The sequence below is a fragment of the Ostrinia furnacalis genome, unplaced genomic scaffold (assembly GCF_004193835.3).
Source record: "Ostrinia furnacalis isolate ACB-3 unplaced genomic scaffold, ASM419383v2 OfSCF6681, whole genome shotgun sequence".
In the NCBI taxonomy this organism is placed as follows: domain Eukaryota; kingdom Metazoa; phylum Arthropoda; class Insecta; order Lepidoptera; family Crambidae; genus Ostrinia; species Ostrinia furnacalis.
In genome coordinates, this window is record NW_021136920.1 from 90352 (window position 1) to 102605 (window position 12254).

Below are 12254 nucleotides of genomic sequence, written 5' to 3' on the forward strand. Positions count from 1 at the left end.
CGATGTCAATGTCATGTTATGTCAAAGAGACATGACCGTGTACACTCATCTTAACTCTAAGGAAAAATCATCCAATAACCCGAGTCGTGTTAAAAAGAAAATTTATGCAATAAGAACAACAGACTGGGTCAGGATCTCAGGCAGTTATAAAAGGCTATCATTGTTCCACTTTCCTCAGTATTATAGATTCTCTGGTGGTATTAGGTGTATTTCTTTGTTGGATTTAATAACTTTCAAGTAAGTCTTTGGTCGTCTCTTAAGTTTGGAGTAAACAGTCGCAAAGTAGGATTAAAATTAATTAAAATTTATACCGGGCTTACGTCGTACTGCTAAAAGATGATGATGGTTTCTTGGAATATGGTAATCTTTGAGTCTATGGACAGGAATAACGTTTTTGTGATTGCGAACACGTTTCAGTTTCGTTTAACTCAACGATACAACTTTTAGACTGTATTTTGTGATTTTCTTTAACCTGAACTTAATGATGAAATAAAATTGAAAAAGAGGCTGACATGGTTACTGACTTTCTTCCGCCACTTCTCAGCACCAGCCCATATGTTGTCCCGAAGTGGTGGTAGGGTAAGCTATGTACAGGGTGGAAACGATAAGTGATCTCATTCGATCATTTCTAAACTATACAAGATATCGTTGCTGGTTACTGATTCTGAAAGTGCTTCACTAGCTCTATCCAACGGTACCAATAATAGGTTACAGAATTAACTGGATCTATCCAAAAATTAAATGTTTCCAGCCTCCATACTAAATGTATGCCAGCCAAACAATATTAAAAGTATTAAGTTTTATTATTAAATAATAAACACTTAAAATGAACTCGTAAATTGCATTCTTATTTAAAATTATTCTTTGAATACATTGGTTTTAGGCTTTACTTGCTATATTATTATCAAGGCATGAGTGCCATGACTGTGGCTAAGTATACTAAATGTATGAAAGCTGGAAACATTGAATTTTCGGATGCATCCAGTTTATTTTGTAACCTATTATTGGTACCGTTGGATAGAGCTCGTGAAGCACTTTCAGAATCAGTAATCAGTTTTTCGATATCTTGTATAGTTTAGAAATAATCAAGTGAGATCACTTAACGTTTCCACCCTGTATATTTGGGACGTTTATAAGCGCCTTGGAAAGGGCCTAAGTACTGAAGAAGCGATTTGATTTGTATTCACAGTTGAACCTTGAGGTGAAATTGAATTAACTTAAGGTGTGGGGTGTGTGTTAGACGATTAACTGTCTTATAAAAGAGGTTTTAAAAGCCTATTTGGATGAAATACTTTCGATGTGTTTTGGATAAAACATCGTTTGAAATTTTAGGCGCTTTATAAGTATGTTTAGTAACAAAACATTCGTTTGTGGTATTAATATACATTACTGTATGGTACAAACGATCTGGGCTATCTGCAAAGAGCCTTGAGGCACCTTGAGGTGCAATTGCATAAGCCGTAATAACTTCTTTCATCTTGAAATGGAAATATCTAAAAAGTTATGATTAAAATCGTTCTGGAAACCATTTTTTTTTCTATTATCTCTTTTTTACACTTCAGAGCGCAGGACCGGTCATTGTGGAAGTCCTTGGGGGAGGCCTTTGTCCAGCAGTGGACGTCATTTGGATGAAACGTATGAACGAAAGGACATTCTTTTTTTCTATTTGTTAATTTAGGGATTTTTCAGAGTATGTCAGTCCCATCATAACCTAATCGTAAATTAAAAGGACATACCTACTTACTCGCGGTTAAAATATATTATTGTTTTAGATATTTATATTGGATCATTGATGTGCCTTTTCATTAGGTATTCCTTAGCGTTAAACTACCAGCCATTAAGCCATTAATCTTGATAGTCCCGAGGCTCAAATGGACTAAAGTCAACCTTGTCTAGGTAACTAATCCCTAAGCCCTAAAGGGTCATTAAATAATACTGTTCTATCAGTTAGATTGACATGTAGGTGTATACCACAAACTTACGAGTTTATTTACACGTTCAACTTATGAATAAATGTATTATAAGATTAAAATATTTCTGGTTCTTTTATGTCTCTTCAGTTCATGTTCTCCATCGCCCAAAAGTTAATTGTTAATTGAATTATGACTCAAGTTCAATATTCAGAATCAATTCAGCCATTAATTTAACTTCAAAATAAAGACCAAGCCACAGACTTTCAATTTCTATTTTTTATTTTATAATGATTGTAGATTCATTTAAAAATCCTTTCAAAAACCAAGCATAGGTAAAGCGCGAAGGAAATATTCCGTTTTCATTTATAAATTCAGACGAAAAATTACTTGGCCTAAATATTTTTTAAAACAACAAAAAGCAAGTAATATTATGCCAATCATCTGTCAACCTGACGGGCAGTCGGAAAAGCTAACACTCCCGCTTTCCTTTATGTTATTCTTCACGTTTCTGCTTAATTATTAAGCTCAAATTTAAGATGTAATTGAAAAAAACTGGCATCACCTTAATTTACAAATTCGACGTTGACACCTTTTGACTATTAAAAATAATTCTTATCCTATAAATATTTCACTTATCACATTTTTCCTTTGGATGCACACTGTCCTTACCTGTAACAAAAAACAAAAGAAAATAAGACTCGTCAATAAATAAATAAACTTCAATTACGAACTTATTGGCGGGAAAATAAAACATCATGTCAGTTTTATTTTATTCTAGAATTCATTTGTTTGTTCGAAATAATATGCAATTTGTTTCATATATCGTTACAATTTTGTAATGCAAAAAACTGGACTTTCCACCAGTTTTTCTGTCCCCGAAGTTAACAACCCCAGGGCCTTCATGGTAAAAGTCTTCAAGCCACGAGTGAATAGACAGTTTCTGGGCAAGCCCGCTCCGTCATAGATCGCATCTGCACCCCTCGAGTGAGACTGTTATCAAGAGCAGCCCATATCTTCATAAAAATAAAAATCTAGACTGTGACTGATTGCGGTCAAATATCTGCCTTTTTTGCAAACAAAAACATAATCTTATAACTATTTCTTTTACAGCATGAAGACCCTATTATTCGCCATCGCGCTCACCGCGCTCGCGTGCTGTGCGCGCGCGCAAGTCTACACCGACCGCTACGACACCGTCAACCTTGATGACGTACTGGCCAACAAGCGGCTGACGGTGGCCTACATCAAGTGTATGCTGGACAAGGGCGGCTGCACGTCTGAGGGCCGGGAGCTTAAGTGTGAGCAGTCAAATTATAACCTAACCTAACTCCCATGGACAAAGTATTCGTGGACAACTTTAATCTATGCGGTGAATCCACTACTATTGTAAGTATGGACCGCTACGACACCGTCAACCTTGATGACGTACTGGCCAACAAGCGGCTGACGGTGGCCTACATCAAGTGTATGCTGGACAAGGGCGGCTGCACGTCTGAGGGCCGGGAGCTTAAGTGTGAGCAGTCAAATTATAACCTAACCTAACCTAACTCCCATGGACAAAGTATTCGTTGACAGCTTTAAACTATGCGGTGTATCCACTACTATCACAAGTATGGACCGCTACGACACCGTCAACCTTGATGATGTACTGGCCAACAAGCGGCTGACGGTGGCCTACATCAAGTGCATGCTGGACAAGGGCGGCTGCACGTCTGAGGGCCGCGAGCTTAAGTGTAAGAGTCAAATTATAACCTAACCTAACTCCCATGGACAAAGTATTCGTGGACAGCTTTAATCTATGCGGTGAATCCACTACTATTGTAAGTATGGACCGCTACGACACCGTCAACCTTGATGACGTACTGGCCAACAAGCTGCTGACGGTGGCCTACATCAAGTGCATGTTGAACAAGGGCGGCTGCACGTCTGAGGGACGGGAGCTTAAGTGTAAGAGTCAAATTATAACCTAACCTAACTCCCATGGACAAAGTATTCGTGGACAGCTTTAATCTATGCGGTGAATCCACTACTATTGTAAGTATGGACCGCTACGACACCGTCAACCTTGATGACGTACTGGCCAACAAGCTGCTGACGGTGGCCTACATCAAGTGCATGTTGAACAAGGGCGGCTGCACGTCTGAGGGACGGGAGCTTAAGTGTAAGAGTCAAATTATAACCTAGTCTAACCTAACTCCCTTTGTTTGTCACATGTCATCCGCTTAGTAATGGAGGGAAGTCGAACCTTAATTTCGAACTCCTATGTTCTTCTGATTAATTTCGTTGCGGATCCAATGACAGTCTAACTTTCCCCCGGGACAAACTTGACCTTCATTGGTTGGGTTTTTATGGCGGTCAAGCTGTAGATCCAGGCTACACAGGAGTTGCAGTGGTGGGAACGAGAGGTGGGAATAGTCCCGTAACCTAACTCCCCTAGACAAAGTATTAGTTGACTCTTAATGACGAGCTGGGCTTATTAGGTCACTGAGTCTGTGGGCTGAGTGTGAGTTTACATTAAACGACCTCACTAGTGAGCGCATTATGGTGCGTCCACACTGGGCGAATTGGCTCGCGCAGCACGCTGGTCATCCTGCTCACTCTGCTCTTGAGTAAGCAGGATGTTGAGTTTGCCGCACGAGCCCGTTCACCCAGTCTGGAGCACCATTGGAAAAATGTATGAAAATTTTAGTTCTTGAACGTTTCCGCTAGGGGCGCTGTACAAGTGCGCGTTTAATGTAAACACACTTGTTGTCACACTCAGCCCCCTAAAGAAGATTGCCCCTCTCTAAATTATCAGAGGGAAATTAAAGATTTGGCCGCAGTCAGGACACGAATTATGTGGGGTTCTCCCTGCCAGAAGGGCGAAGCCTACCCACTTAAATAACCACAAATTTTCATAAAAAAATTATTGATGTAGCGATCGATTACATCTTTTACCCAGATTGTCCGCAAACGCGTCTGCGTTTTATAACTGAAAAATATTTTCACAAGTACCTATTTTGTCTTTTATGGTATTTGTGAGTATTTTTATATACTTACAAACAACAGTTTTATTATAGCTAAAGATCTGTAACTTTCTTTGCAGTTCCCAAAAAATATCGAGCCCAATATAACAGAATACGCAGATCGCCTAGTCCATCTTTAGGTAAAATATTGATATTTTTGTATTTTATCTTTTCTTCGATATTTACCTACTAACTGCTCTACAAAAGAGAGCTAAGCTAGCGTCCTTAATAAATGTAGGAATTATTTTCCTAATAATGAAGTAACAAAAAGAAAACCTAATTAAACACGGAAGCCTCCTAACATGTGAATAAGGTACAGTCAAAATAAATAATTTTGAACTTAACGTGTCTAATTATAAGGCTTAAAATGAAGAAATTCGTGAAATTGCTCCAGTATGACAAAATCACGGTTGTACAATCGCATCGCCGTAAATTCTCAAAAATGTCACTCTCATTTCTGCAGCTGTGAGAGATTTTATCGTTTCATTTTGCCCTGCCTAATACTGTCTTTTGTTTTAATTTAAAAGTCGTAATAAGGGATCAGCTTGGAGCCTTTTACTATTACCTGGTGGTGGCAGAATTAATGCCAAAATATTTTGAACTTTAGTGACGTAAGATAAGGTTCAACACCAATGAAAAATATTTTTGTATATACCAGTTGTTAAACGCCTGGTTTCAAGACCTTGTTTCATGTATCTGTGAAACACGTAATAGTACGTTGTTCGTTGCAAGTTAATATCGTCGTTTTCGTTGGCAAAACAAGGAAATTGTATTATCTACACCATGTTAACGTTATTATGTCATGTGAAGAACGGGGAGTGGTAACTTCATTAGGAGGACATTGTATTTATGTACTTCATAATTAGTATTTTTGGCAATTTGCCAATTCGCAAACACAGCTTTGCATTTAGGAATTAAAGAACTAATTTTAGCGAAAATGTCTTGTTTTATGTGATTATATTAGCTTCTCTCGAGTCACGCATCGCGAGTTTCTCGATCAAAAAATGTAACTATACCTACATGATATTATTTAATTCTCACCACATATTATACTAGGGAACACAAGAAATTAAGGACATACACATTACACATCTTTTGTTCCATCTCCATTAAGATTTATGACATTTAGGCATTTCACTCAAGTAAAGTTAAATCCATCTCTATGCCAAAATTCATCAACCTCTATTCTCGCATCAAAGAAAGAAAGAAAGACAGAAAAATAATTATTTGATGCAAGTAGATCCTTACAAAATACATCAGGCACTGATACTTTCGCATTTAAAACTATATAATAATAGTAAATTTTAGTTATTCGCTGTTTTTAAATCATCTTTTTTGTCCGCAGCTCACATAGCCGAAGCGCTCCAAAATGGCTGCGCGAAGTGCACCAAGGCGCAACGTGAGGGCATGCGAAGAGTCATCAAGCATCTCATCCAGCACGAGAAGGGTTATTGGCAGGAACTTGTAGAGAAATATGACCCCAAACGAGTCTACACGCAGAAGTACGAAAATGAACTCAATTCCTTGTAGAATTTGGCTGGATTTCCAATGACGATCGATGATGTTGACCAATATGGCCTTTGATTTTGATGATGCTGCTGACAAACTCTATCTAATATGGACAATCTCTTTCAAGGGTACGTACCGTAACTCATGACTCAAGCATAAATGCAGTTTCTTCGATTGCTTTAATCTCAATATTCGTACCAATCACCAGATGGAATCAATGCTTAAAGATTTCAATCGAATCCTTCAGTCAATTTCAGTTTTGGGCGACCTGTCAAAATCAACAACATGTCAGCAGCAGATATCAAATGTTTTTGTGATCTTATAATGATTAAGTTGTTATTAGTTAAGTAGTTCAAAAGGTTTTCAAGTAGTTACCATTCATGATGCGATGAGTTGAGGTACTTTAGTAGACACACTGTAGATACGCCAACTTCAAAAGTGACGTTTGACTCTAAAACTGCGTTTGACAGTTGTGTGACTTCAAAATTAATTCAATTGTTTTTTAAGATTCATAATTTGAAACTGTTAATGGGCATAAATTATTATTCAATTTGGTACTTTGAAAAAAGAATGGAACTATCGGTTATGTCTTATCTGTCAGAAGATGGTTTCCCTTTTTGATGTTGTGTAAGAATTTACTACCTTTGCATTGTAAAATGTATGCGACTGTTGTTTTCTGTCATCTAATCTTACTATTTAAATTTTTCAATTTTTTTTTACATATTTAATTGGTTTAACATAATGAAAATTGTACTCATAAACTTTCTCATTTGTTAATTGTTAATCTTTTGTTTTTTGTATTTATATTTTTACATTGTTAACTACATATTTTTGTTGTGTTTTTATTGTGTATATTTGTAAATAATCTTATTTTTAGTCAATATAAAGCAATGAATGATACAAAATGATATTACTGTGACTTTTATTAAACTCTACTTTTTAACCGACTTCAGAAAAAGGTGGAGGTCCTTAATTTGTAAACGTATTTTGATTAATTGGTATCTCTACTGTGCATCAAATACAGTACTTACAGCCGGAAACATTGAATTTTCAGATAGTTCCAGTTTATTCTGTAACCTGTTATTGGTACCATTATTTTGAAAGAGCTCGTGAAGCACTTTCAGAATTTCGATATATTGTATTTATTTATTTATTTATTTATTAAATTGTATAGTTTAAAAATAATCGAGTGAGATCACTTATCATTTCCACCCTGTATTATGTGGTCCTATTTTGAAGAAACGGCAGATCTTTTAACCCTTAAAGTTAGGGTTAACCACAGCCAGCAAAATTAAGTAGGTAATCCATATCACCTACATCAGACATACCATCAGCAAAACGGGCAGGGTGCCATAAAAAAGCAATTGTGAAGTGTTAAACTCGGAACACTAAAGCCTGCTATAAACATTACGACATTAATTAAATCGCCCGGGACTTTAACTAATTGCACTAACTCATTTACGATAGCATAAAGTTTTGATGTGAGACTGTGACAAGTCATCTAGTTTTACTAAACGCGGTTTGATAAGTGTTTCTATGAATAATTCAACTACTTATCATAATATAACTTGCTGTACCCGCGTATCCGCGTACTCGTACGCGTGAAAATAGGTAGTTAAATTTTTGCAACATTTTACTTTACTGCTCCACCCCTATTGGCTGCAGGGTGATTTTATATGGTAAAGTCTTACGTCTTCCTCGATATATGGGCTATCCAACACAAACATATTTTTTCGGACCAGTTCCTGAGATAAGCGCGTTCAAACAAAAAAACTTTACAGCTTTATATTTTTTTTTTATTTATTAGTAATGTGTTATTACACAACTTACTAATACTCCCGTTAGCCCCTCGTACTAAGCTAAATATGCTTGTATCCACGAGTGAACCGAACCCGCGTTCCCCGGATCACGAGTCGGCCAGTTCGACCCCTTCACCGTTCGGCTATCGTGGCTATATTAGTTAGATATAACCTCAAACTTCCTTATTTACTACTAGCGCCATCTGCACTTACTTATAATATTAATAGCTAACCCGGTGAAATTACTAATACCTCCTAATCATAATATTTGGTATAAATTTTGGCTCATTGGCAAAATTTTAAATCAGGCGATACCACTTTGGTCTTATTTTTGCAGTGAAAAGTGGCTTTGAATTTCCGATTATGAGTTTTGACTGTAACAATACCACACATAAGATGCCACAGTATTTATGTTTATGTGCTGTCTACTTGCGTGACATTTTACAACCTCCTTGATCATGGGAGTGTATTAAACGCTTAACAAAAAAGCTCATAATACTTATTTCCCCGAATAAAACCTCATGAAACGCCATAAATTACAATAATTTATCTCAGTCGACTGCTCCACGGAAAGTCGCGTGACACCTTATTATAAAGTTCACTACAAATATCTTCCATTACGATATTAAACTGAACTGTAGTAAAATTTTTGTTTACATTGTTTGTAAGTACTAGACTTAACAACTAGTGTTTGTTTATACATAAATTACATAGTAAAAAATGGCTAAGTTGGACTCGCACTTAGGGTTGCCAGGCGTCCGGCTTTTTAGGGACTTGTCCGGCCAAATATTGCCTTGTCCAGCCAGTCCGGCTTTTGTTAGGCTTTTTATTTGGTTGCCGCGCCAGGCGAAAGTTGAGCCACAGAATCATATGAAGCGCACGCATCAGGATGTTGGATAGTAACCGATGATGAGTGAGTGAGTACTTCACTCAATGTCCGGCCACATGAAGCACAAAGTCCGGCTTTTGTGATTTTGGACCTGGCAACCCAACTCGCGCTCCGTAGAAACTTGTAGTTTGCTCCTGAATTTAAAGTTTTCGAGCAAAAAACGGCAAAAATCCCGTTTGTTATAAGAGCCTCGCGTAAATATTTATTTTATTCCATTTTTATTATTTGTTGTTATAACGGCAACAGAGATACATCACTGTGAAAATTTTAACTGTCTATCTAGAAATACAACCTGGTGACTGACAGACAACGAAGTCTTAATAATAGGGTCCCGTTTTCACCCTTTGGGCACAGAACTCTAAAAAGGTAACATACAAAGGGGACTGGTCAAGGAAAGATATTATTATACCTGACATAAAATATATGTATCAAAACGCAACAATTAACCTAGAAATTAGCACGACACTAAAGAAATATATTCAAAACTGCCACGAGGTCTCGTGCTAGATGGGCGTCTTAAAGGCCACCTTCTATCAACGGGAGCGCGTGGTAAGTAACTTGCTTCTGAATGTATGTAACTTCCTACTTTTTTATATTTTTAAACCGGCAGACAGTGGTGACTGAGTTTGTTGCGGCGCTTCTTCTCAGCACTTGCCAAATGTTTGTCTCGAAGCGCTGGTAGGGCAAAAAAAGAATGAGACATGTATAGGCTCCTTAAGAGCATTTGACGATTTGCAAGAACTAATTTAATTAGTCTAAACAAATAAAGATAATTTTGATTTTGATTTTGATTTTGACAGAGTTACATTCATCCTACTAATCCTACTAATATTAAAATGCGAAAGTTTGTGTAAATATCTAGATGTTTGTTACTCTTTCACGCAAAAACTACTGAACGGATTTTGATTAAACTACAGTATTATTGTTTATAACCCAAAATAACATAGGTATAGGCTATAATTCATAACGATATGTAACAAACTAAATTTCACGCGGGTGAAGCCGCGGGCAAAAGCTAGTATTACAATATTAATCATTGGATCCCTATACTTTTGCCACGTTTTGTGGTCCAGGTATTTTGTGCTCATCACTAAAGAGACTCATTTATTCAGGCAGCGTTGCCCTCAAATTATGCCCGCTTATAAACCCAGGGGCAATTTATAGCGGTGTTCCAGAAAATTAGTATTAACGGGATATTTTGTTCAGGCCCACTTTATTACATTTACAAGGTTTGTGGAATTGCGAATGTGCTGAATTTTGAAGTCACAGGATGAAATAAAATAAATAATTTGTTTTTGGAGTTTGGATAATGCCAGCAGTGTGCGGTGATTATAGGCCCCACTGGCTAACAGACAAACTACGTGATATTAATTAAGTAATTAGTTTTTGTTTGCGCGTGTACGTTGTACTGAGATCACCTAGCCTGCATAGCAACAAAATAGTTTAGGTTCGAAAGGTAAAGATTACTCCAAATTAATAATATTTCTTCACCTGATTTTAAATGATGATGATTGATAAAATATGGACACTGCAATAATTTCCACGAAACATTAAAAACAAATGTCTATATTAAATTTTACAAAATACTCTACATTTATACTTTGTAGTCCTGACATTATGTCTTCTCCACAAAATTTCACTACCCACATTACTGCACCAGTATATTCAGAGTATCTTACAGTTACCGGAATATTTCTGCATAATACACCTTAACGGGGGAGTAAGACTTACAAAACGTCAAACTAGTTAACAAAGAAATCCCCGTTACCCTCCCGGGAAGGCAAAACTACCATTATAAAGTAAGAAAACACAGAAGGCGTATTTTAGAAGATTACCATGTTCGGATATTCGGTTTTATTTCTTCAATCGGCGAACTTCGTATTGTCTATGTTCAGCAGAAATAATGTAGTATAATAATGAGTGTATTCGTAATCGTTACAAACATACAAATTTTTCTTTTTATAATAATAGTGTAGATTTTGCGCGCTTTTAAGAAATAAATACATTATCGAAATTGAAAAAGATTGTTGTTCGCCGGGGTCTCTTAAACTTAAAACATGAATATGCAATGTTTTTCAAGTTTCAAGCGAGTCTGCTGGACTTATCTGTCTTATGACTTGATTCTTTGTAAAATAGCGAAAAAAATTCCACTGTTTTCATAACTAATTAACTTGGGAAATCGTTGGAAAAACAATTAACAAACGCATGTCTACAACGTATTATTCAAGTTTAATGTTCCCTAGCTAGACAGCACAGAATCATATTTCTTTTTGCATAATTCAAGCTCTGTCCGCACACTGAAGACAAAAACAACAAACAAACCGTTCACCTATTTAACCTTCATGCATGAAAAATTGGTTGGCAACCGTCAAATAGACAGCCCAAAGCCTTGCTGAAGCAGACCAAAGCCGGCATTTAATTGAACTGTAATCTAGAGCCAACATCAGCTCCAACTAAGCCCAGCCTTCGCGTTTCTGAACCATGCATATTTCACGCCACATACGAGCAGTTTAGTCGCTCGCTAGCTGAAATTACTGGGGTGGTATTGGGAGTCATAAAAGTCACGTATTTTTGTAATTACTTTGGCCTTTAAAAAAGCTGCACACACAAGCAAAACACTGCTTTGTGACAATAATTTCGTGCCAAGAAAAAACGTAGGCAACAAAAGCAACTCAAAAACGTACTTAATTGTCAGTATTTCAAAGAATAATCGAGCTAGGCAGTTACAACATAATCAGCAAATTCACTCATAATACTATCTATAGTAGACTATAATTGACTCATGTTATAGTATTTTACTTCATCAAGGTTTTTAGCTAATTTGACGGTTTACGGAACAGACCACGTACCAGACAACCACCATCTGTAGGTACGGGTTCAACTCCCACGGGCAACAAAATGATGGTATAGGTCGACCCTAAACCTCCACTAAAGGCAAAACTCTCCACTAAAGTATAACATAATATAATATAATATAATATAATATTATATTATGTTCATAATATAATAACCGCCTCTGTGGTCTAGTGGTAAGACCACCTGCTTCAGACGCAGAGGTCCCGGGTTCAATTCCCAGTGGGGGCAGATTTTTCTGTTCGGTTTGGTTGGTGGTAGGGCTTGTCGCCATAACAACAATGTT

The 12254-nt window shown here is 36.9% G+C and overlaps 1 protein-coding gene across 1 annotated transcript; it reads left to right on the forward strand.

Annotated features, from left to right (window-relative positions):
* The first annotated feature begins 218 nt into the window (after positions 1-218).
* Positions 219-7233, forward strand: LOC114362671 (allergen Tha p 1-like). Its single transcript, XM_028318141.1, has 3 exons — positions 219-237; positions 3024-3211; positions 6264-7233. The coding sequence occupies exons 2-3, from the start codon at positions 3025-3027 to the stop codon at positions 6446-6448; spliced, it is 372 nt and encodes a 123-aa protein (XP_028173942.1). The 5' UTR covers positions 219-237; position 3024; the 3' UTR covers positions 6449-7233.
* The last annotated feature ends 5021 nt before the right edge of the window (positions 7234-12254 follow it).

Coding starts and splice junctions, on each gene's coding strand:
- LOC114362671 (XM_028318141.1), top strand. CDS start 3,025: ATGAAGACCCTATTATTCGCCATCGCGCTCACCGCGCTCGCGTGCTGT. Junction 3,212..6,263: donor TGAGGGCCGGGAGCTTAAGT/GTGAGCAGTCAA, acceptor TTTTGTCCGCAG/CTCACATAGCCGAAGCGCTC.